This window comes from Carlito syrichta, unplaced genomic scaffold, assembly GCF_000164805.1.
Source record: "Carlito syrichta isolate Samal-C Ts95f unplaced genomic scaffold, Tarsius_syrichta-2.0.1 Scaffold309894, whole genome shotgun sequence".
Taxonomy (NCBI): Eukaryota; Metazoa; Chordata; class Mammalia; order Primates; family Tarsiidae; genus Carlito; species Carlito syrichta.
Window position 1 is genome coordinate 311,352 of NW_007253990.1, and position 25,588 is coordinate 336,939.

The 25,588-nt window shown below is 39.9% G+C and overlaps 1 protein-coding gene across 1 annotated transcript; it reads right to left on the reverse strand.

Annotated features, from left to right (window-relative positions):
* Window positions 1–12,508: 12,508 nt before the first annotated feature.
* On the reverse strand, window positions 12,509–13,540 carry LOC103270678 (olfactory receptor 52I2-like). Its single transcript, XM_008068210.1, has one exon. It carries the CDS (start codon window positions 13,481–13,483, stop codon window positions 12,509–12,511), a length of 975 nt encoding a protein of 324 aa, XP_008066401.1. The 5' UTR covers window positions 13,484–13,540.
* Between the last annotated feature and the right edge of the window lie 12,048 nt (window positions 13,541–25,588).

Consider the following 25,588-nt stretch of genomic DNA (forward strand, 5'->3'; position numbering starts at 1 on the left):
AAGAAAGAAAGAAAGAAAGAAAGAAAGAAAGAAAGAAAGAAAGAAAGAAAGAAATTTTTTGAAATTATTATTACTAATTTAATGTCATTGCTGATTGTTGATTTATTCAAGGTTTCTATTTCTGGTTCAATCTTGGAAGGATGTATGTTTCCAGGAGTTTATCCATATCTTCTTGGTTTTCTAGTTTGTTGCCTTGAGGTGTTCATAGTAGCATCTGATAATTCTTTGTATTTTTGTGGTATCAGTTGTAATGGCACCTCTGTAATTTTTTCATTGTATTTATTTGAGTCTTCTCTCTTTTTTTCTTGGTTAGCCAAGCTAAAGATCTGTCAATTTTGTTTATCCTTTTGGAGAGCCAACTTTTTGAGTAATTTATCATTTTTGACTTTTTTTGTCTCAACCTCATTTATTTCTCCGATCTTTGTTATTCCTTTTCTTCTGCTAGCTTTGGATTTAGATTGTTCTTGTTTTTCTATCTTCCTGCTTTTCCTTGAGATACAAGGTTAAGCAGCTGATTTCAGATCTTTGAGTATCTGTCTAGTGATGTCAGTGGGGTAGTTAAGTCCCCCACTATTATTGTATTTCTATCATTATATTTTCTAAGTCAAGTGGTATTGGTTTCATTAATTTGAGTGATCCAGTTTTGAGTGTGTACATGTTTAAGACAGTTAAATCTTCTTGTTGAACTGCAAATTTATCATTATATAATGCCCTTCTTTGACTTCTTTTTTCTGTTGGTGGGTACTTTTGTTTTCTATTCACATGATATATCTTTTTCCACCCATTTCTTTGAGTATGTGGCTGTCTTTGACCAGTAGGTGGGTCTCTTGTAGGTATCAGATGGTTGGGTCTTGTTTTTTATCCAGTTTGCCACTCTGTATCTTTTAAATGGGATGTTTAGGCCATTTATGTCCAGGGTTAATATCAATATTTGAGATTTTGTACATGCCATAGTGTTGTAACCCAGTTGCCTTGGGATTTCAAATGCATGGCTGTTTTATAGGATCTGCTAACTTTGTGCTTATGTGGTCTTTTAGAATAGCAAGTGTCATCTTTTTATTTCCATGTTTAGAACTCTGTTGAGCATCTCTTGTAGAGCCAGTGTAGTGGTGACAAACTCCCTTAGTGTTTGTCTGGAAAGAACTTTATTTCCCTTCATTTATGAAGCTTAGTTAGACTGTATATAAAATTCTTGGCTGGCATTATTTTTCTTTAAGGAAGTTGAAAATAGGTCCCCATTCTCTTCTGACTTGTAGAGTTTCTGCTAATAAATATGCTGTTAATCTAACATCCTTCCTTTTATAAGTGATTTGATGCTTCTCTCTAGCTGATTTTAGGATATCTTCTGTCACATTGACTTTAGAGAATCTGACAAATATATACCTTGGTGAGATTCTTCTTGCAATATATCTTGCAGGAATTCTTTGAGAGTTTTATTTCTGGATGTCTGGCTCTTTCTTGAGATTAGGGAATTTTTCTTGAATTATTTCCTCAAATATGTTTTCCATACTTTTTATTTAATTTCTTCTCCCTCTGGAATGCCTATGATTCATAGATTTGGTTGCTTTATATAATCCCATATTTTTCAAAGGCTTTGTTTATTCTTTTTAATTCTTTTTCTTTATTTATGTCTGACTGATTTAATTCAGATGAACTGTTTTCCAGTCCTGTGCAATTCTTCTTCTTCTTTTTTTTTTACTTGATCTAGCTATCTGATAAAGCTTACAACTGTGTTTTCTATCTCCTTCAATGAGTTTTTTAGTTTTTGGTTATTTTTTTTAATGTTGTCAATTTCTCCTTTCACATCCTGAATTGTTCTACTGATTTATTTGTGTTGGTTATCAGCTTTCTCTTGGATTTTATTGAGCCTCTTTATGATCAGTATTTTGAATTCCTTATCAGACATTTCAGATGTTTCATTTTTGTTAAGGTTCATTGTTGAAGAGTTAGTTTGCCCCTTTCGAGAAGTAATACTCTGTTTTTTCATACTTTCAGTTATTTCTCTGGTTCTTTCACTCTGGAAGTTTCTCATGAACTATGGTGACTAGTCTGCATGAGTTCTTTGGATATAGACATTCTGTGTGTGTACACTTTCCTGGTTGTTGGTTGTAGTAGTGATGTAGTGGGCATGTGGACTGGCTCACTGCCTCCTGTGGGGCTGGGGTGGCAGGCATCTCATGAAGTTTATCTTATCTCTCAGTGGTGTGCACTGATGTCAGCAAATTTACTGTTGTAATATTCAACCTCCAGGCCAGCAGGTGGCACCTATGATAAGAGCTGTCTACTGCTGATGTGAAAAGGTATGTGCTTGATCCTTGTTTATGGGGAGAAGCTCTCTATTGTCTCAGACAGCAAGTTGATCTATAGAGTGCACAGTGGTCTGAGCTCTCAATTAAGCCCTACAGGGGGAGAACCAAGATAGGAAGGGCTAGACTAGGCAGGCCCACCTACAGGTCCACCGAGGGCAGGCACAAGCACCAGCTCTGAGTCAGGATCTGGTGTGCAGCTTCCAAGTGCCCAGAGATGTACCCTGGCATGGTGTTGGAGGATCTCTTCTGTCCCAAGTTCTCTGCTCAAGAAGGGGAAGGTGGTCTAAACTCCTAATATAGAAGAGTGAGAACTCCAGCTACCTGGGGATATGTCTGAGCATTGAGCAGAAAGAGTGTCACAGAACCGGTACTCAACTCCTGGAAGGAAGGGCAGCTCAGGCTTCTAATCTACATGTGTATGCATGAGTGTGTTAGATAACTAGGAATATTCATCAGTGAGGAGAAGATAAGCTGCTTCTGTAACTATCGTAATGAGTTATTTGCAATTGATACTCAAACTCCTATTGCAGAAGAACATGTATTACACTGGACTGGTGAAATGCCTAGGAGTGGGGCAGGAGGTCGCTACCCCAGTAGGATCTTTGCACAGGAAGCAAGGGGGTGGATTTCAGATTTCTAGACCATAACAGGTTTATGCCCAGGTGTGGGGCAGAGGGAGTACCACTGCACCATGTTCTTAGTGTAGAAAGAGAGTGGGAGGTGGGGAAGATGTCAGCCAAGTCAGTAGGACTATGTGAGTCCCTGTGTGAGTGAGTGAGTGTATAGAAAATTTTGTGTATGTGCTGGTGAGTGAATGGGTGTGTGAGTGACTGACTGAGTGAGGACTAGGGAGCTAGCAGTCAGGGCTCTCCTGGTGCATTGGCTGGTGCCACAGCATCTGGGCTTGGACTCTAGCAATTCCTGGTATGCAGAAGCCAAGCACCATTTTCTCTTTCTTTTTTTTTAAATCAACAAACCCTCCCTGGCAAGAAAACACTGAGAGAGACTATCTAAGTGGGGCTCTTGAGCAGGTGGCCAGGTCCCTTGTGCAACAGCAGGTGCTGCAGCTTCTCTGCTTTGTCCCTGGCTCTTCCCAAGTAACAGAAGTGGAGCACCATTGTTTTTTCAAAACAGACAGAAGTTTTTCTTTGGAAAAGTGGCAGGGAGACTCTATTGCCCCAAGTACTCCCTCACTACTGAATAGGGAGAGAGACTGCTCTAGGCTTTGCCTCATTACTTCATCACCTTGCAGGGCTCCGCAAAGGGCTGCAGATGGAGTCCAGAGGCAAGTTCCCATGGAAGAAGACAAGAGAGGCACCCCACCACCATTCTGAAGGTGGGCAGGAAAGTGCTCTGACTTGCTCATCACAGACCAACAGATCTGATCTCTGTGACTGGAGGATCAACTACTCAGGGCCTGATCGTGGCCCAAATGGAATATCCTAAGAGCACAAACTTCAGAGAGACCTGACGAATGCTGAGTTCCAGGTGCCCCACCCCCTACCTTGATCCAACTGTGGGACAAAGGGTGTGACCAGAAAAGGAGGAGAAAGAACCCCAAAGAGATCAGTGCACCCCAATCCCCACTTTATTCGAATTTTTAAAACTACAGGAGACAGCAAAGCCTCCTATCCACCATTCTATTTCATAATAGAACAAATCCAGAGCCCAGATCAGGGAAGAATAGAGGTCTGAGCAAATGTCAGAAGGGAAAGCCTTTCCCACTGGAACTGAATAACAGAACTAAAGAGAAAAATAAGAGATGTGTCACAAATGAGGAAAAACCAAAGGAAGACCTCAGGCAATTTCAAATATACCAGAGACAAAACTCCTGAAAAATCAGACCTTGGTGTCCAAACAATGGAAGTCACCAAAGACTGTCCCTGGAATATGACAGGTATTAGGGAATGGTTGGAAAGAGTGAATAGGACTCAAAAAAGGCAAGACGCAATATGAAAGAACTTGTAATAGAGATTTTGGCAATAAAAAATTTCATCGAAGAAATAAATAACAAACCGGGCTCAGTGGCTCAGCCTGTAATCCCGCGCCTTTGGGAGGCTGAGGTGAGATTGCCTGAGCCCATGGGTTCGAGACCCACCTGGGCAGCAAGACCTCATCTCTACAATAAATCAAAAAATCAGCCAGGCATGGTAGCACACGCCTGTAGTTCCAGCTACTTGGAAGGCTGAGGCAGAAGGATCACCGGAGCCCAGCAGGTCAAGGCTGCGGTGGCCGGGAGCAGCCACTGCACTCCAGTCTGGGCAATAGAGTGAGACTCCAACTCAAAAAAAAAAAGAAAGAAAGAAATAACAAGATGACAACATGGAAAGCAGAATTAATCTAGCTGAAGAAAGAATTTCAGAACCTGAAGATCAGAACATAGAATTAACCCAATCTGTAAAAAACATAGAAAGAAGACTCAGAAAGAAAGAACAAAGCCTGTAAGAGATGTGCAATTATATCAAGAGGCCAAACCTATGCCTGATTGGTATCCCAGAAGAAGAAAGGGAAATGGAGAACAACTTGGAGCAAGTATTCCAGGAAGTAATCCAAGAAAACTTTCCCTATCTCACCATGATGTGACTAGCCAAGCACAAGAGATACAGAGAACCCCCAAAAGACATCAAATGAGAAGACCAACACCTAGACACATAGTAATTAGCCTACACAGAGTAGGCACAAAAGAAAAAATACTAAAGGCAGCAAGAGAGAAAGGTCAGACTATCTACCAGGGAAAACCAATCAGAATAGCAGCAGACCTATCAGCAAACACTACAAGCAAGAAGGGACTGGAAGCCTATATTCAAAGTCCTCAAAGAAAAACAATTTCAATCAAGAATTTCCTATCCAGCCAATCTCAGCTGCATCAGTGATGGAAAATTAAAATCCTTCCCAGACATCCAATCTCTAAGAGATTATGTAGCTTCCAGACCAGCTCTACAGGAGTCACTTAAAAGGACATTAAACACAGAAGAAAGAAGAAAAATATTGACCACACACTTTCTAAGAGAACAGCAGAGCACAGAATCAGCAGAGAACACAGCGCAACAAGAAACTTGAAAACACACACATACATCAAGTCCAAAGCCAAAAGAAAACAAGCAAACAAAGGAAAAACCTTATAAGAACAGCATGATGGGGATAGACAACCATATTTCAATAATCAGCCTGAATGTGCATGGACTAAATGCACCACTGAAAAGACACAGAATGGTCAGTTGGATAAGAAACCATGACCCAATTATTTTCTGTATCCAGGAGACTCATCTCACTTCAAGGGATGCACACAGACTCAAAGTTAAAGGTTGGAAAATGCGTTTCTAGGCTAATGGATCACAAAAAGAAAGCAGGAGTTGTGATCTTAATATCAGACAAAACAACATTTAAGCTATCAAAAATTTTAAAAGATGCAAAAGGACACTATATAATGATAAAAGGTTCAATTCATCAACAAGAAATATCCATCCTAAACATATACACACCAATACAGGAGCACCAGCCTTTATAAAACAACTACTAAGTAAACTAAAAAAAGATATTGACTCTAACACTATTGTAGCAGGGGACTTGAATACCCCCACTGACAGCCCTAGATAGATCATCGAGGCAAAAAATCAACAAGGAGTTCCAGAACCTAAACTTGACACTCGACCAAATGAACTTAATAAGATACCTACAGATTATTCCACCCAACAACCACAGAATATACATTCTACTCATCACCACATGGAACATACTTCAAGATTGATCACATCCTTGGCCATAAATAAGCATAAACAAATTCCATAAGGTTGAAATCTTGCCATGCATATTCTCAGACCACAGTGGAATAAAAATAAATATCAACACCAACAACATTTCCCCAAAGTCCACAAAGACATGGACACTAAATAGCATGATGCTGAACAACGACTGGGTCAACACTGAAATCAAAGCAGAAATTGAAAGCTTCCAGGAAACAAATGAAAATGAAGAAACATCTTATCAAAACCTCTGGGATGCCCTGAAAACAACTCTCAGAGAGGAATTTATATCTCTATAAACACACATCAAGAAAACGGAAAGATCAGAAGTTGAGAGCCTAACAAATCCACCTAAGGGAGCTAGAAAGAGAAGACCACCAAAACCCCAGCTTTAGCAGAAGAATCCAAATCACAAAAATAAGAGCCCAAATACAGGACATAGAAGACAAAAATATTATAGAAAACATCAACAAAACAAAAAGTTTGTTCTTGGAAAGTGTTAACAAGATTGATTGGCCCCTAGCCAGAATGACCAAGAAAAAGAGAAAAAAATCCCAAATAAACACAATCAGAAATACAAAAGATCAAATCACAACTGACCTTGAAGAAATACAAAAGATTATCAGAGATTACTATGTACACTTGTATGGAAACAAATTTGATAACCTAAATGAAATAGAGGACTTTCTGGCGTCACACAACCTCCCCAGGTTGAAACAAGAAGACATTGAGACATTAAATAGACCAATAACAACCCAGGAAATTGACCCTGTCATACAAAAAACTACCTACCAAAAAAAGCCCTGGACCAGATGGCTTTCCAGCAGAATTCTACAAAATGTACAAGGAGGAGCTGTTACTAATCCTACTGAAAGTAGGCCAGGCAATTGAAAAAGATTGAATTCTCCCCAAATCATTTCACAAAGTTAACATAACCTTGATACCCAAACTGGGTAACGATCCAACAAAAAAAGAGAACTACAGGCCAATATCCCCTATGAACATAGATGCAAAAATCCTCAACAAGATTCTAGCAAATTGAATCCAAAAACACATTTCAAAAATCATCCACTATGACCAAGTAGGCTTCATCTGCAGGATACAGGCCTGGTTCAACATTCACAAGATCATAAATGTCATTAAATACATCAACAGATATAAAAACAAGAACTTCATGATTATCGCATTAAATGCAGAAAAAGCTTTTGATAAAATCCAGCATCACTTCTTGATAAAAACACTCAAATGCCTAGGTATAGAAGGAACATACCTCAAAATAGTAAGTGCCAACCGCAATAAACCCACAACTCACATATTGCTAAATGGACAGAAACTGGAAACATTTTCCCTGAAAACTGGAACAAGATAAGGCTGCCCACTCCCACCCCTCTTGTTCAATATTGTGTTGGAAGTCCTAGCTCAGGCAATTAGACAAGAGAAGGAAATCAGGGGTATTCAAATAGGAAAAGAGGAAGTAAGTTATCCTTCTTTGCTGATGATATCATCCTAAACCTTGAAAATCCAAGAGAATCTGTAAAAAACCTGCTTGCACTGATAAAGGACTTTGGCAAAATCTCAGGTACAAAATAAACATGTAAAAGACAGTTGTATACCTATACACCAATAACAAGCAGGCAGAGAGTCAAATAAAAAGCACAATCCTATTAACAATAGCCACACAGAAATGAAATACCTTGGCATCTTCCTAACCAGAGAAGTGAAAGAACTTTACAATGAGAACTACAAAACGCTACTCGAAGAAATCCAAGAAGGCACAAACAAATGGAAAAAATCCCATGCTCATGGATAGGAAGAATCAACATTGTTAAAATGTCCAGCCTACCAAAGGCAATCTACAAATTCAACGCAAAACCCATTAAGTTACCAACATCATTCTTCTCAGACCTGGAAATGACAATACAGAAATTCAGATGGAAACATAAAAGACCACGAATAACCAAAACAATCCTTAGCAAAAGAAAGAAAGCAGGAGGTATCACACTTCCAGAATTCAAATTTTACTATAAGGCTACAGTAATCAAAACAGCCTGGTATTGGTACAAGAGCAGGCACATAGACCAATGGAACAGGATAGAGATTCAGAAGCAAAGCTTCAAGTAATCAAAACAGCCTGGTATTGGTACAAGAATAGGCACATAGACCAATGGAACAGGATAGAGATTCTGAAAGCAAAGACTCAATTCCTCAGCCAACTCATCTTTGACAAAGCCTCCAACAACAACCACTGGGGAGAGAAGAACCTATTCAGTAAATGGAGCTGGGAAAACTGGCTGACCACATGCAGAAGATTGAAATAAGACCCCTACTTTCACCATACACAAAAATTAACTCTAAATGAATCAAAGACCTTAATGTAAAACCTCAAACTATAAGAAACTTAGAAAATGTAGGAGACACCCTTATGGAAATTGGAACTGGCAACCAATTCCTATTCAGAACCCTGAAGGCCAATATCTTAAGAAATAAGATAGACAAGTGGGACCTCATCAAACTAATGAGCTTCTGCAAAGCAAAAGAAACCATCAAGGGAGCAGGGAGACAACCCACAGAATGGGAAAAAATATTTGCCAACTGTTATCTGACAAAGGCCTAACATCTAGGATCTACAAGGAACTCAAATGCGCTGAAAGGAAAAAGCAAAGACATGAATAGACACTTCTCAAAAGAAGATATACAGACAGTCAACAGACACATGAAAAAGTGTTCAGCCTCACTCATCATCAGAGAAATGCAAATCAAAACCTCACTGAGATACCATGTTACCCCAGTAAGAATGGCCATCATTAATAAGACAGACAACAACAGATGCTGGCGAGGATGCGGAGAAAAAGGAACGCTTCTACACTGCTGGTGGGAATGCAAACTAGTGCAACCTCTTTGAAAGGCAGTGTGGCGATTTCTGAAAGCACTAGAAATTGACCTTCCATATGACCCAGCAATTCCCCTATTGGGAATATACCCGGAGGAACTAAAATCATTCTACAAAAAAGATACCTACACATGTATGTTTGTTGCAGCTCAACTCACAATAGCAAAAGCATGGAACCAACCATGTTGTCCATAAAAGTTGGACTAGATAAAGAAAAAGTGGTACATATACACAATGGAATATTATGCAGCCATACAGGACAAATATATGGACTTTGCAGCAACTTGGATGGATTTGGAGTCCACCATACTCAGTGATCTATCACAGAAACAAAGAAGAGAGTAACATATGTTCTCACTCATAAACAGACCTTGAACAATTATAATACTGTAAGAAAGCATTTGGCAGTAATGGGAAACTGTCACGGGAGAGTGGGATTGGCAGTTGAGGGAAACTGCTAGGGGAGGGAGGGGTATACCTCATCAACAAGGGTAACTGCATAATCAATATTTGTATACCTAACCCTGAATTGTACCCCACATCATTATAATTAAAAAAAAGAGAGACTGGCAAGTCAAGGTTCCATTCTGAAGAGTAGGTGTGTTGAAAAGTGTAGGCATGTCTGGATGTGGAGCCCACCAGTGTCTTTGCTCGAGGAAGGAGGGGCAGCTCAGGCTCCCTACTCCAGGAAAATGGGTGTACCAACTGCCTGAAAGTATGCCCTGGTGAGGAGCGAAGTGATCACTCTTATTAGATAGTTTTTGCAGTGTGGGGGCCCGGGGGGGAGGTGGGCAGCTTCAGTTGCTAATAGTGAATGCTGGTACACTGAATGTCTGGAATTATGTCTAATTGTGGATTGGGAGTGGGAGGAGGGCACTGATCCAACCAGGTAGGTGTGTTGAATGCTTAGGAATATGCTCAGACTTGAAGCAGAAGAATCCCCTCTTCTCCATCCCTGTGCTGGAGGGGCAGGGCAGCAATCCAGGTGGGCAGGTGTTCCACATGCCTGGGGAGATGCCTGGGTGTGGAGCAGTGAGAGCTCCTCCCCTTAGCAGGATCTCTGCACAGAAAGGGAAAGGGGCTTAGGCTTTTGATCCAGGTGAGTGGGTGCTCCGTGTGCCTGGGAATGGAGTGGAGGAGGCCACTCAGCTCCAGTTCCCTGCACAGGAGGGATTGGGAGGCTTAGGCTGCTGGCCCATGCAAGCAGAAGCACCAAATGCCTGAATAAGTGTCTGGCATGGATACCAAAAGAGGCTTCATTGCACAAGGATAACTGCACAGGAAACATGGGGCAGCTTAGGCTGCCAATCCAAGTGTGTAGAAATGGGACATGCCTTCTCTCTCATACTGGAGGGGCACACTTCCCTGACTAATTAGAGGGGCAGGCTGGATACCCCACAAAGATACATGGAGCCTGATTCCATGTCACAGAACTGACCCTGACTTCAGACCTCACTATGTGAAAGAAACCACCAGTTCAGGAACCCTCCTGCTATTCAGACTGCTGATTTGGGTGCAGAGGAGTGGGGTCCCTCCTGCTGGTCTCCTGCCACTGTAACTGCTTTTTCTGATGTGTGGAAATGGAGTCCCTCCTTTTCTTCAGTATTGCTGAGGCACGCTACCCCCAGCAAGTCCGGCAAGGAAGCTCAGGTTCTTAGCATTAGTACTTGCTGAACAATTCCGGGCTGTAAAACTGACCTTTGCTATGGGACCCACTGTTCATGAGAAAACACAGCTACAGCAACTCTCATACTGCTCAAGTTTCAAGTTCAGGAGTGTGGGAGTTGGGACCCCTGCTGGTCTCCTGTCATTTAGGCTGCAATAGTAGGTGCTCCTAAGTGTTGCTGGGGCACTTTACTGCAACTGCCCGGAGTGGCGGGCTGAGGTCCCCAAGAGTGAAACATGCAGATCGATACCGGGTCACAGATTTGACATTGCTTGTCAGTCTGGCTTCCCGGAAGGAAACACCGCTACAGCGACTCTCCTGCCACTCCAGGCCTGCGGCCGGAATGGGTCCAGTTCCAGCTCTAAACGCTGGGTCGTTCTCCAAGATCCCCACCCCACTCCAGCTGTCAGGGTCCCCTATCCTACTCCAGAGCAAATGCTACTTTCTCTGGATCGAAACCAAAATACCTGCAGAGGTCGCTGTTGCAGAGTCACCAATCTATGAAGGACTGTTTTTGGTCCTATGTCAATAATGGCGTTCTCCTTGTAGACCTGGATTTTGGAAAATGCCTGTGACTTTACCCAGAGCCTTTCTCTCCCACCAACTCTTGGTCTCCCCATGAGTCAGTTCCGGGGCCCAGGAGAAATAAAGCGGTCTCCTATGGTCTGGGTTAAACCTATCCCTAGTTGAGAGGTAGGCTCCAGAGGAAAATGTCCTATCCCTTCAGTTTATCCGGGATGCACTCACTTTCTCTACTCATAACAGTTTGTGGGGGCTGTCTGCCCATTTTCTCCTCTCTGTGATCTAGGGTGTGTGTTTTTTTGTTTTTGTTTTGTTTGTTTGTTGCCATTCTGATGCATACTTATTTTCCTTCTTGATTGGGGCTCATCGTGTTGATCTTTTCACACTATTTTGCTATTTTCAGGCAGATGAGGCATGCTGAAAGCTTCTAATATGCCATTTTTAAAATCATATTCCTCGGACTATTTGTCCAGGATTTAAATTCTCATAGTCATATTCATTTTACTTTGTTAGACAACTATTCACACTGATAATGTCCTCAATATCTCAAAGTCGATTTCACCCTTCTTTCCTTTTTCCTGGGGACTTGTGGTTGGCTCTGCTGGGCAAATATTTCTCATGACACTGTCTTATAAAATACTGTTTGAACAGGGAATAGAAATAGGATGTAGAGAGGCCAAGAAAGATGGGCATTTCAAACTAGAAGTACATGGACCTCAGCATAAAGGTATGAAAGGTCAAAATATTCTCCATATAAGGAAATATATCAAAGAGGGGTAGTTGAAAGAAAATGAAAATCCAGGATGCTAGAGGGGTTTAAAGATCATACATTAAAGGTCATGATTTATGTCTGGCATCATCTATGAGAAGGAATAATGTTGAGATATAATAGAGTTCTAATGACAAAGGATACATAAATAAATGGAAATATGAAAAATCAGGAGACAAGGCCTACATGCTCCCAGTTCTCCAAGTCTTCAGCACAGACTTAGTTATTCATGATGTGAACAGTCAGAGGCCTCTTGTCATCTTTCGTATTGGGGGGAGGGGTGTGTAGTGATAGAAAGAAGGGACTTTTTGCCTTCTTCAGCCAAACCTAGCACATTTCTAAAGACCAGGTGGATTTAGGTATGATCAAATATGTATTCTCTGCCCAAATTTACATGTTATTCACAAACCAGTTAATTAAAAGTATTAAGAATGTTATCACAAAATTAGAAACATTTCATTACATCTTGTTAGAAGTTGACATTTGTACACAGATATCTTTTACGACATCACCTGAAATCCCTACAGCACGAAGTCCAATCCAAATTTAAGATCTCTAAGGCATCCTTGAAGTTGGCTAATATGTTCAAGGTCTGAACAGGTATTTGATTCATGATTCCAAACTGGTGTGATCAAACAGGCAGTGCTTCAGCAAACTCCATATTCTCTTGCGTAATTGTTTGGTCTTCAAGCCATAGATGATGGGGTTTAAGGTGGGTGGGATAACCAGGTACAAATCAGCTAACAGCACTTGGATGTGCAAGGACACTACATCCTGTCCTAGCCAGGCCACATAGACAGATGCCATCCCAGGTAGATAGTACAGAGCCATGACCACCATATGGGAGCCACATGTGCTTAATGCTTTCAACTGAGCATTCTTTGAGGAGAGACCAAACACTGCCCTAAGAATCAAGATATAGGAGGCAGCAATGAAGGCCACATCAGAACCCACAATAATGAAGGAACCAATCAGACTGTAGAGACTACTCGGCATTGTGTTGGAACATGCTAGTTTGGCCACAGCTATATGCTCACAGTAGGAATGGAGAACCACATTGGAGCCACAGAACGGTAGATGACTCACCATCCAATACAATGGAGTAATGGCTATGACAGCTCTGATAATGATGGCCAGAATCATTCCCAGCATCACTTGAGGTGTGAGAATTCGCCTGTAATGTAGGGGCTTACAGATGGCTACATAGCGGTCAAAAGCCATGGCCAGCAGCAGCCCTGATTCCACAGCTGTTGCTGAATGGACAAAATACATCTGAGCAAAACAAGCATTGAAGTTGATGAAATTGCCTCCTGCAAAGAAGATGCTCACCATCTTGGGTACCACTGAGGAGGCCATAACAATGTCTACAACAGCAAGAACACACAGGAAATAATACATAGGCTCGTATAGAGTGGAATTTATCCAGATTACAGTCACAATGAGTGTGTTTCCTGACAGGGCTATGGTGTACACAGCACTCAGTGAGATAGCAAGCCAAAGATGCGAAGACGGCAATCCTGGAACACCCACAAGGAAGAAGGTGGCAGAGGTGTCCATTGTGTGGTTGTAGGGTGGCCCCAGCATCTCAAGTGTGACTGCTTTCCTGTTAATAAATTGGTGATGTAAGATAAGGATGAAATCCTGCAAGTTGTGTTTCCATCTGGGAAAGTTAGACAGTATTTTCAGTTGGGTAGTAGTCTCAGGATCAGAAAACTAACATCTAATAAAGTTATCTTATTCCACTTCCCATCCTATTCAATATTATTTGCCTTTCTAATTTCCATTCTTTGTTCAGGGTGCTGCTCATGGTTTACAGCTGTAGGGAAGTCTTCTCTGCTCTCTCTCTCCTTTCATGCCCATGTAAAGTCAGGTACCTTTCTTCTGAGCTTTCATTGAATCTCCCATTGTGGCCTCTGAGAGACTAAACTAACAGTTTCAATACTCTACCTGGACTTTATTATATTCATTCAAGTGCATATCTCTTGTTCATAGCCTAATGCCAAGGGTGTGATCCACAACTGTGCTGCACAAGTCCATTAAAACAAGATATGTATACTAAATATAGTAAACAGATTCCACAGAATGAGTGACAAATGAGAGGAAAGAATTTGTGTTGTATCTGTGTGTTCAGTTGCAGGTATTTAATAAATGTTGTATGAAAGATAATATCTAGAGGTCAAACATGTCATGTCTTGTATCCTTAGTATTGTGTCTAGATGAAACATGAAGTATCTTTGTGGTTGAAGAAACACATTAATGTGTTCAGGAAAATGAAGTCTTTAGAAAACAACATTATCACCTTCCATAGAAGATAATAAACTATCTGGAAGTTTAAAGAATATTCATCTTCTTTAAATTTCTGATTGAACTTTCTATTGAACTGAGCTCAATTAATGAATTAAATAACTACATATAAACCTTAGGACTTCCTTATAAACAAAAACCCCCTCCATTTGTTTCTGTGAATCTTCATTACAGCTAACTTCCTCTTCATAATAAACTACCCAGACTTTCCAGATAGCAAAGAAGATTTATCCTGTAGAAATTAAAGCATGTTTTAACAAATATGGTATGTGTCAGTGCTATTTTAAAATGTGTAGCATTCATAATCTCAGTGTATTTCTCCACTTGTAAAACAGGACATACATTCTTCCAAACAGGACAGCTTAAATAACTTAAATGAGATTAAATATTTTATCCAAAATCACAGAATAAGTATGCAGTAGATTTGAGATGCATGTCCAGTTCTTTTCATCTATGACTCCCTGCTGCCCATCCAGCCCAAGTTTGATAGTCAAAGACACAACTATGGATACTGACCCAAAAAAGTGTTAGGGGCGTCACTCAGCCAGTTTCAATAAGACTAGGAAAGTTACTACTCTGCACAGCCAGGAGCTGAGCTCCAACCCTTGTAAATTTCTGTTTATTTCTGTACTCGGCCTCTATTTTCCTCATTCAGATGTTACCATATCATAAAGCATATATTAATTTTGTTGGCAAAACCTGAATATGAGGAATCAACATTAACTATCATTCCATTCCTATGTGATAGCCCTTCAGTTACTCTCTCCTTAGGATGGGTGGTCTTTGTGATTTTATATGATATGCACATCTTTCCAGCCATCTGAAAGCACTCCTTGTCACAGGGTCCTTCTCACTCTGGTGGTATCACTCAACCTTGTGAGATGTTGGCTGACTTTCTTCAAGAAACTCCTAGTTTTTCTTTCCACAGAACACACTATAAAAACCCTGCATACTTTCATGATGTGTGGTTGGTCCTATGAGAAGTATTGCTTCTAGAGTCATACCTTCTAGACTGAACACTCTGTCATTTGTTAGCCATTTTTTCATGGTCAAATTATGTAACTATCCAACCCTTAATTTACTTATTCATAAGATGCACATAATAGTTTCTGTAATAACAGAGATGATAGAGATATTTTGAGCTTTAAATGAGAAGCTGTATAAAAGTGCTCAGCAGAATGTGTAGTACTTAGGTACACTATGCAATTTAGTTAATAATAAATGAGACCATTTCTCCTGCTTAGTTTCTATAGTTGTAGATTCCTCCAAATAGCAAACTTAAATGGGTAAGTGTGCCATGGAGGCCACAATTAAAAAAAATAAAAAGCAGCTCAATTAGCATTGTCTAAAGCTTTTATCTTGTCCTCCCATGATCTATCACTAAAGATGTCTCCTCCAGTGGTTACAACAAGAAGGTTCTTTCAATCCAATTATGATTAGGAGCTCAGTATCATTATAGGTCGTTTTTAAGTTTGGGATTTTTGTTTTGGTTGCTTGTTTGTTGTTGTTGTGTTTTTTTTTCTTTATTATCTAATTCTGTGACAATGTCTCCCTTACATTTGCCTATAACTCATCTCTAATAAGAAAGTCAAGAGTGGCTGCCACTTCTCTGGCCTATAAAAACTCTTGACAACTTGCAATCAGATTAAGGATCCCATGGAAATGGGTATGACAAATAATAATGATCAGGCTAAATTGTCACTTCAAGCCGGGCTCAGTGGCTCAGCCTGTAATCCCGCGCCTTTGAGAGGCTGAGGTGAGTGGATTGCCTGAGCCCGCGGGTTCAAGACCCACCTAGGCAACTTGGCGAGACCTCATCTCTACAATAAATTAGAAAAATCAGCCGGGCGTGGTAGCGCGTGCCTGTAATTCTGGCTACTTGGAAGGCTGAGGCGGAAGGATCGCCGGAGCCCAGCAGGTCGAGGCTGCGGTGGCCGGGAACGGCCATTGCACTCCAGTCTGGGCGACAGAGTGAGACTCCAACTCAAAAAAAAAAATTGTCACTTCAACTGTTTTCCCATTGCTATCAGATCATTTCACTTCCTAAGCACATGGATATAGACTCAGGATCCCAGACCTGGACGCCAGATTCCAAGTGTGGACCAGACAATAGTAAGTACAACTGATCTGCTTCCTCAAACCCTGATGGCCTGAATATTGTTATCTTCTCTCAAGGTGTCATCCTAACGGGTCACAGCAACAATTGTGTGAATTGTATTGACATACCATCAGTCATATATAACACAAGTACAGTTTCTAAGATGGTCAGTCAATCTTAAATGAAGTGTTCTTAGTTGCCAAGCCTCATGAGTAGCCTGCCTTAAACTATCACTTCTTGTGCCTCTCCTCCTTAATAAAGGGCCTCCAGGCTGAAAAGTTGCCATATCCCTATCCTTGGATACTGTCTGTACTCTCCATTTTTAACTTCTAATCAAGGGCCTGGCTCCTCTCTGAATAATTGGATAGGTCAGATTTATGAAATTCTGTGCTCATGATTCTTTCACTGAAGCAGACATTTTCTCCATTAGCAAGCACTAGATGAACATGCTCCTGGTTCTCAGTCCTAACCCTGGGATGAACACTTGCCCCTTCCTTTTTTCTCTTGCAGAGCTAACTGACACCACACCCAGGTATTGGCAGCAGACTTGCGGGGAGATCTCAGGAGTTGCCCAAAAAGACAAATTTCTGGGAAACAATTCCAAACTGTGTTCCTTATCGAAATAACAAAAATAAAAACCCTAAACATAAAAAATAATATATCATAGAACAGACTCAATAAAGTAGTGAGGTATGCATCACAGTCTGGTTATGAGACGCCTGCTGAGTAGAGTCACTGGGTGAAACATCTTCAGTGAGAGATCAGAGGAAGACGGGGAAGCTTTTGAAGTAGATCAGTAGTAGGAGTGGAAAAAAAACTTACGAACATCCTTAAGGCTGCTGTATGTGTTCTGGATGCCATAAACTCAGGATTGAGTATTGCCGTTGAAAGGGCTAGAGCAGAGTCCGAGAATTCAGAAAGCCTGCTCCCCACTCAACTCTGATCCAGGGTGTTCCTCCTGACTGCCCTGTGAAAATCCACCTTCCTTCTAAGAGCAGTCTGAGCTGATGCCCTGCCCCACCACTCCTCTCCAGCTCTGTCACCATCTAACTGGGCATACTTTCCATGCCTGTGAGCATGTATATTTTAATTTTCATTCACCTTTCTTCTTAATTAGCACTACTACAGATTTACACTAGTTATTAGTCTTTTCAAATAAAAGGACACTTGGTTTGGTTTGGATATAAAAATATTTATATCACTCAACTTATTGATACTGAAAATGTTCTTTCTTACATAGATAATGATCTCCATCACCAATCAAGTGAATTCTTTTTACTATTCATTTTACTTGACCTTTTCAAATTTAGCATTACTGCCTGCTGCCTTATTTTCTGGTTAACTTTTTGAGACATTGCATACATACAGTAAACTGTATAAATCTCAGATGTACAGCTTGATACAATTTTTATAACATGAACACATGAACACATTAACACACCCACATGGACACTACTCAAATTAAGATACAGGCACAATATCTTCCTGGTTATTAATTAGGTGTACTGTTTTCAGAAAGTTCTGGCCTGCTCTTATAAGAAACATTTCCATCCCTGCTCCTTATTCTGCCTTCAATCCTGTGGAAACATTTACAAGGAGAACTGAAGGATTAATCACTGAAAACTAGCCAGTGAAATTCAATAACTAAATAAAATGCAAGAGTTTTTCATTCCTATTGAAAGGACATGGAATAAAGAATTCAAATTTAAACTGTCTTAAAGGTAAAAGCACTAATGCATAACTCGTTTGAATGAGGCCTTTGTTTATGATAACCTAGAACCCTTATCTGAGTATCTCCTCTCTGAAACCAAACATTCTCACAATCAGCCCTACTACTTAGTTCTTTTCTTATAACTCTTCTTGGCCCCTTAATGCTATCTCTCCACCAACCCAAGGTTTGACTTACCCCTTCCTCTTTCTGCTTTCATCCAACATAATCAGATGTTTCCATTTTGTCTCCCACCTTTCCTATTTTCACATCATTTGCTTAAGGTCTCAGGTATCAACAATACTTGCCAGACCTGGCCAGCCCTTTGTGGTAGAATTGAGTGCTCACATCAGCCTTTCTAAGGTGAACTGGCTGGGAGACTCCATCAGTCCAACACCAGTCCCCAAGTGATCACCCACATCCCTGATGTTTTTCTAGTCAGCTTTCCCTAGTGGGTCCATGTCTAGTAGACCTTTTCTTTTACTCAAAAGAAGAGGGATTTAAACAGGACTCCTTCAGGAAGAGCAGAAAAATCAAAGATGAACAATGGAGAGTCAAGTTGACTCCCACCAGGAGCCCCCTTTTTGCTTTAGTTACTCTATCGTTCTGCCTTTTCTCTGAATACTCACCTTGGCCTCGGTCCAGCAGACAAATGCTGTCATTCCTCCAGAGACTTGTTTTTATGGGTTCTCTGGCCTCTGGGGCTTTCCAGATTACAGGAGGAGGGAGAGACTTAGTTTGTGTTTCTTTAATTCCTCAGAGGATTCCTAAACTTTAGACAAGGAATATAGAGTGCATGCTGAAAGGAACACAAAAGGTCCAAGATTGGTAGGAGTTGTGGAAGTCCTGTATCTACCAGGAACCCTAATAAATACTTTTCAAGGATTGTCTCATTCAATATTCACAACCTTCAAAAGTAGGTGTCATCGTCACATCTACATTTTATAAATGAAAGCGAGGTACATCAAAGGACACAAAACCAGTCAGACAGAGTCAGGATTTAAATTTTACCAATCATAATTAATTTCACTTTGTTAGACAACTATGCATACTGGTAATATATTTAATATTTCAAAGTCCATTTCACTTTTTCTCCATTCTGCCTGAGGACTGGTGGTAGGCTTTCCTGGGTAATGTTTCTCATGACACTGTTAAAAAAATCCTGTTTGAACAGAGAAGAGAAATAGGATGTAGGGGAGACCAAGAAAGATGAGCTTTTCATACTAGGGAAAGGACATGGACCTCAGCACAAAGACATCAAATGCCAAAATATCCTCCAAGTAGAAAATAAACCAGAGAAGGTAGAGTGCAGAGTACTTAAAAAAGAATGAAAATACAAGCGACTAGAATGGCATGGAGACCATATTGTAAAAAAAAAGTCATGATATCTACCTAGGCATCATCTGTGAGAAGGAATAAAGTTGAGAGAAAGAATTCAACAGGCAATAGATATAATGGATTTTTAATGGCAAATGATATGGAAATATGAAAAAATCAGGAGACAATGCTGCATGCTTTCATATCCCCAAGACCTCAGTGCAGACATTGTTATTCATGATGTGAATGGTAAGGGGATTTTGTTGTCTTTTTCTGTAGGAAGAGTGGGGGTGTTGTGAAAGGCTTTGTGTCTTCCTTAACCTAACCTGGCACATTTTAAATCCCAGGTGGATTAAGTTCAACTTAACATCTGCTAGAAGACCCTGTTTCAAGCATGCAAGAAGACTAGTCCCACCAACTGCCATGCTTAGACTTTAAAAGTGTAGAACCTGTGGGTCTCTGTTGCCTGTGGGATAATTCAGAGAACAGGCCAAAATACAAACATAAACAACAGTATGGAATAGAGATAGAATAAGTGAACAGGCAAATGCAGGGGGAAATTAGAATACTACTTAAATACCTCCAGCATAAGATGAGGCAGCTAAACTGTGACAAATGGACCACTCTCTCCTGGGATTCAACCAGCACCTTCATTTCTATGAATATTTTAATGAAACGACAGAAAATATAAAGCAAAAGATCAATACTCACTGAATCCATTTAAGTTGTCAATCATATATATATATATATATACACACACACACACATATACATATATACATATGGTATTTATATATGTGTGGGAGTATGTGTATTTTTATATAGATAAAAAATACACATATATAAGTTATATAATTCCCATTCCCATAGAAGTGCTTCCATTTCTAATGATAGCCAGAATCACCAGGCTGCTAAAGAAATGATTTCCAGGCTGGGCACCTTGGCTCAAGTCTATAATCCCAGCACTTTGAGAGGTCAAGGCAAGAGGATTGCCTGAGCCCAGGGATTCGAGACCAGCCTGAGCAACTTGGCGAGACATCATCTGTACAATAAAAACTTGTAAAGTAGAAATGGTCCCAAAAAGTAGACTTGCAATTGTTATTACAGGCTGGTAGTAAGGACTCAGAAGACTGTTGTCTAAATTGTCCTGGACACAATCAATACAGGAGAGACCGTACCATGCTAAGCCATATGCTTCCCTTTTCTTCTTCTTTTGCTAGATTAAAAAATACTTTTTTAAAGGTAGGAAAAGTTCACTGAAAGTTGGTGAATACAAGTTAAATGTCTTTATTTTGAGTTGGATCTTGATCTGACCATAGAATTTAAAATTCATTAGGAGGGTGTTATAGATAGTCTCTAAAATGGCCCCCAATGATCCCTACCTCTTGCTAGTCATGCCCTTATGTATTTACTTTCCCTAAGGAGGACCTAGTGACATGTTTCTAGCAAATAGAGTGTAGCAAAAGCATTAAGGAGGACCTAGTGACATGTTTCTAACAAATAGTGTGTAGCAAAAACATTGAGATATCACTTCCAAGATGAGGTTACAAAAAAACTATGATTTTCTTCTTTCTCACTTTTTCTTACTTTCTTCCTCTGAAAGCCCTTACTCTTGAGGAATCAAGTCAAACTTCCATGTTGTGAGAAGCCCTGTGGAGATGCCTATGTGACAAAGAACTGCTGTCTCCAGTGACCATCCAGGGAGGATTAAGGTCACCACCAGATATGCGAGTGAGTTTGGAGGTAGGCCATGCCTCACTTGAGCCTTGAGATGAATGCAGCTCTGAAGGACACTTTGCTCGCAGCCTGTGAAGGACCCTGAGCCAAAGGCATTCAGTTCAGTCATGCCTAGACTTCTCACCCACAGAAACTGTGACATAATATGTTTGTTTTGAAACCACCAAACTTAAACTTAAGTGGAGCGATTTTCTATGCAACAGTAGATACCATAAAGAGGACTGAAAACTTCTTAATGGTATATTATCACCTGAACTACTATCATGGGCCTTTCCAAATCAAGTACTTAATATACAGCCCACAAATCTAGTGAGGAATTGCATGTTTGGAAGCACGCATAAAGTACATGTCTTTAGGGATAGGATAACAGTATCATGGTACTGGATTTTCTTACAAGTTGATGGTGTCATTCATTCTAAGACAAATGAGCATGAAAACAAAGTTGACTGAGTGGCAGAAAATATTTTTCAACTTTCTAAAAAATTTTAAATATGTTGAAAAAGTACAATGAATACCTTTCTACCCACCACCTAGATTAAGTAATCATTAATATTTGTCATATTTGTTTTAAATATATACATCATTTGCAGCAACATGGATGCAGCTGAAGACCAGCATACTAAGTGAACTATCACAGAAACTAAAAACTGAATACCACATGTTCTCACTCATAAGTGGGCACTAAACATTGGGAACATGAGCACAAAGGTAGAAACAACAGACACTGGACACTGTTAAAAGAGGGAGGAAAAGAGGAGGGATTATGGGACACAACCACCCGTTGGGCACCATGTCCACTACCAGGAGACAGAGGGCTCACTAGATACTCAAACCTCATCTTCACACAATTTACTTATGTAGCAAATCTTCACATGTACCTCACGGCTCTAAAATAAATTAAAAATAAAAATAAAATAAAATTTTACCATAAAAACAAGTATATATGCACACATAGATATATGCATATATGTGTGTATATGTGTATAAAACATGTATTTCCTATACACAGAGATACACGATACTTCATCTCTAAATACTCCAACACTTAGTACACATCTAAATACAAATGAATCATATAATATCTAAAATCCTCAATTCTTCGCCTATGAAAAGGCTATGAAAACATCTACCTCAGAGGAATTAAATGAGTTGGTAAATTCGCAACCGGCCTTGTATGTAATTAGTTCTCTTATAAATATTGATTCTGGGGTTACTTAGAGTCGGTAGAATATATTGGCCTGAGGATAATAAGGGAGATTTGAACTGGACTTAAAGATTTGGGAATCACTTTCAGTTTTCATAGCGACAGTAAATGAATCTATGAATAATTAAGGCAGTTGTTATAAATTTGGCTGCACATTGAAATCACCCAGAGAGCTTACAGAAGCAACACTTAATGTTTACATAAGCAGCATAGCCCTGAAGATACTGACTTAATTGGTATGCAGCCGTGGTTTGCCAACTTTAGCATGCATTAGCATCACCAGGAGGGCTGACTAAAGCACAGATTGCAAGCCCTTTCCCATGAGTGTGTTATTCAAGTCTTTGGTGGGGCCTAAGAATTTGCATTTCGAACGTGTCTTGGGTGATGCTGCTGGTATAGCTGCAGGACAGAAGATTCATAAACATGAATTTCTCCTGTCAACCTAAGCACTTTTCTTTTAAGGTGATTTTATCAAGGAAAAAACAATAATTGCACTTCAGTTGCTCTCATTAGAAAATTTATACATTTTTCTAAACTCAAAGCTGAGGTTGAGGACAGATTGACAAGAAAAATTCTAAGACATGACAAGTGGGTCTTGACATCAAGTGCAACCAACTAGAGGAGCATTTGAGACCATGAAGTGACTGAATTACTGTTACACTGTCTTGTTTTGCCCTAACACGCTACACTGTCTTGTTTTATGCTAACACATTTGTAGAAGGAGAGGGTTAGGATCAGTAAGACGAGACCTTAAAATGGAAGAAGTCATCGGTGGTTTTTTGCCTACTCAGAAAGTGATGTAAATGAAGTCTTCCTCTATACTATTAAAGAAAGGAAATATTTGTCAGGTAAGTGATATATATTTCACAATTTACAGAGTTCATTTCCTTTACTGTTAAATTCAAGATTCTAGTTCATTTCTGGCTGTTGTAACTTTTTATCCCTTGTGAATCCTTATGATAAATGTTGGAAGGTAAATTATTATACCATAGTTACAGGTGGACACACTCAGGGGCCTCCCAATTTTAAAAATCAGGACCAGCACTCAACTGCCACTTTGTTTCTGGTTTCATGAGTTTAAGAGGTTCAGAGGCTCCAGCTAATAAGGGCCTCAACTGTGACCAATCTCATTTTCTCACTTTCTACTTAGGTTAGACTTCAGCAGCCCACAGGCTCTGTAAGCTGCTGACTAAAGAGAAGCAGGCGGGACTTGAGTAGTTTGGGTAGAGACTGGAAGACAACATTTAAGTTGGTGTCACTTTTCAGTGTCTATTTCTCTCTGTTCTGTTTCTGCCTCCTATAAGAGTTAAGGAATTCCCTGCTATTTGGCTGTGAGAAAGGCAGGCAAAATGAAGAAGGCACCTATGTTCAGTCCCATTTCCTTCCACATCACACAGTATGTGCAGGAAGTCAAGACTTGGACAACAAGCTCAACATTCTTTCCTTTCACTAATGAAAAAGTGACACTTGGTGCTAAACTGAGAGAAATGTATTGGGCTAATTAAATACTAGAAAGTACTTAGTTCAGGTGATGTGCAGGTGGGCTTTATTCCAGGAATGCAAAGTTGGTTTAACATATGCAAATCAACACTAAACAGCATGATGCTGAACAACTCCTAGGTCAATGATGAAATCAAAACAGAGATTACAAGATACCTGGAAACAAATGAAAATGAAGAAACATCTTACCAAAATCTCTGGGACGCCATGAAAGCTGTAGTAAGAGGGGAAACTATATCCCTACAAAGGCACATGAAGAAAATGGAAGGATCACAAATTAACAGCCTAAGAAGCCACCTAAAAAAGCTGGAAAAGCAAGACCACAAAAACCCTAATTTCAGCAGAAGAATCCAGATCACCAAAATAAAAGCCCAAATCCAGAACATAGAAGACAAAAAGATAATACAAAAAAAATCAATGAAACAAAAAGCTGGTTCTTTGAAAGGATAAACAAGATCGCTGGTCCCCTAGCTAGACTGACCAAGAAAAATAGAGAAAAAGCCCAAATAAACACAATCAGAAACACAAAAGATGAAGTCACATCTGATCCTGAAGAAATACAAAAGATCATTAGAGACTATTATGTACACTTGTATGAAAACAAACTTGAAAACCTTTCAGAAATGGAGGACTTTCTGTCATCACACAGCCTGCCAAGGTTGAAACAAGAAGAAATTGAGACCCTAAATAGACCAATAACAATCAAGGAAATTGACTACATAATAAGAAAACTACCTACAAAAAAAAAAGCCCTGGACCAGATGGCTTTTCAGCAGAATTCTACAAGACATTTGAGGAGCTTATTCCAATCCTACTGAAGGTATTCCAGGCAATTGAAAAAGATGGAACTCTTCCCAAATCATTATATGAAGCAAATATCACATTGTAACCCAAGCCAGGTAAAGACCCAACAAAGAAAGAGAACTACAGGCCAATATCTTTGATGAACATAGATGCTAAAATTCTCAACAAGATCCTAGCGGACCAGATTCAACAACACATCTCAAAAATCATCCATCATGACCAAGTAGGCTTCATCCCTGGGATGCAAGGCTGGTTTGACATTCGTAAAACCATAAATGTAATTAAATACATCAACAGATGTCAAAACAAAAACCACATGATTATATCATTTGATGCAGAAAAAGCTTTTGATAAAATCCAGCACCCCTTCTTGATAAAAACCCTCGAACATCTAGGCATATGGGGAACATACCTCAAAATAGTAAAAGTCATCTACGAGAAACCCACAGCCAGCATACTCCTAAATGGACAAAAGCTGGAACCATTTCCCCTGAAAATTAGAACAAGACAAGGATGCCCACTCTCACCCCTCCTGTTCAATATAGTACTGGAAGTCCTGGCTAGAGCAATCAGAGAAGGCAATCAGGGGTATTCAAATAGGAAAAGAGGAAGTCAAGCTATCTCTCTTTGCAGATGACATGATCATGTACCTTGAAAACCGAAGAGAATCTGTCAAAAACCTCCTTACACTGATAAAGGACTTTGGCAAAGTCTCAGGATATAAAATAAATGTGCAAAAGACAATCGCATTTCTTTACATCAATAATAAACAAACAGAAACCCAAATAAAAAGCACAATGCCATTCACAATAGCCACCTAAAAAAATGAAATACATTGGCATCTTCCTAACCAGAAATGTGAAAGACCTTTACAATGAAAACTACAAAACACTGCTCAAAGAAATCAAAGATGACACAAACAAGTGGAAAAATATCCCATGCTCATGGATTGGAAGAATCAACATTGTGAAGATGTCCATCTTACCTAAGGCAATCTACAGATTTAATGCAATACCC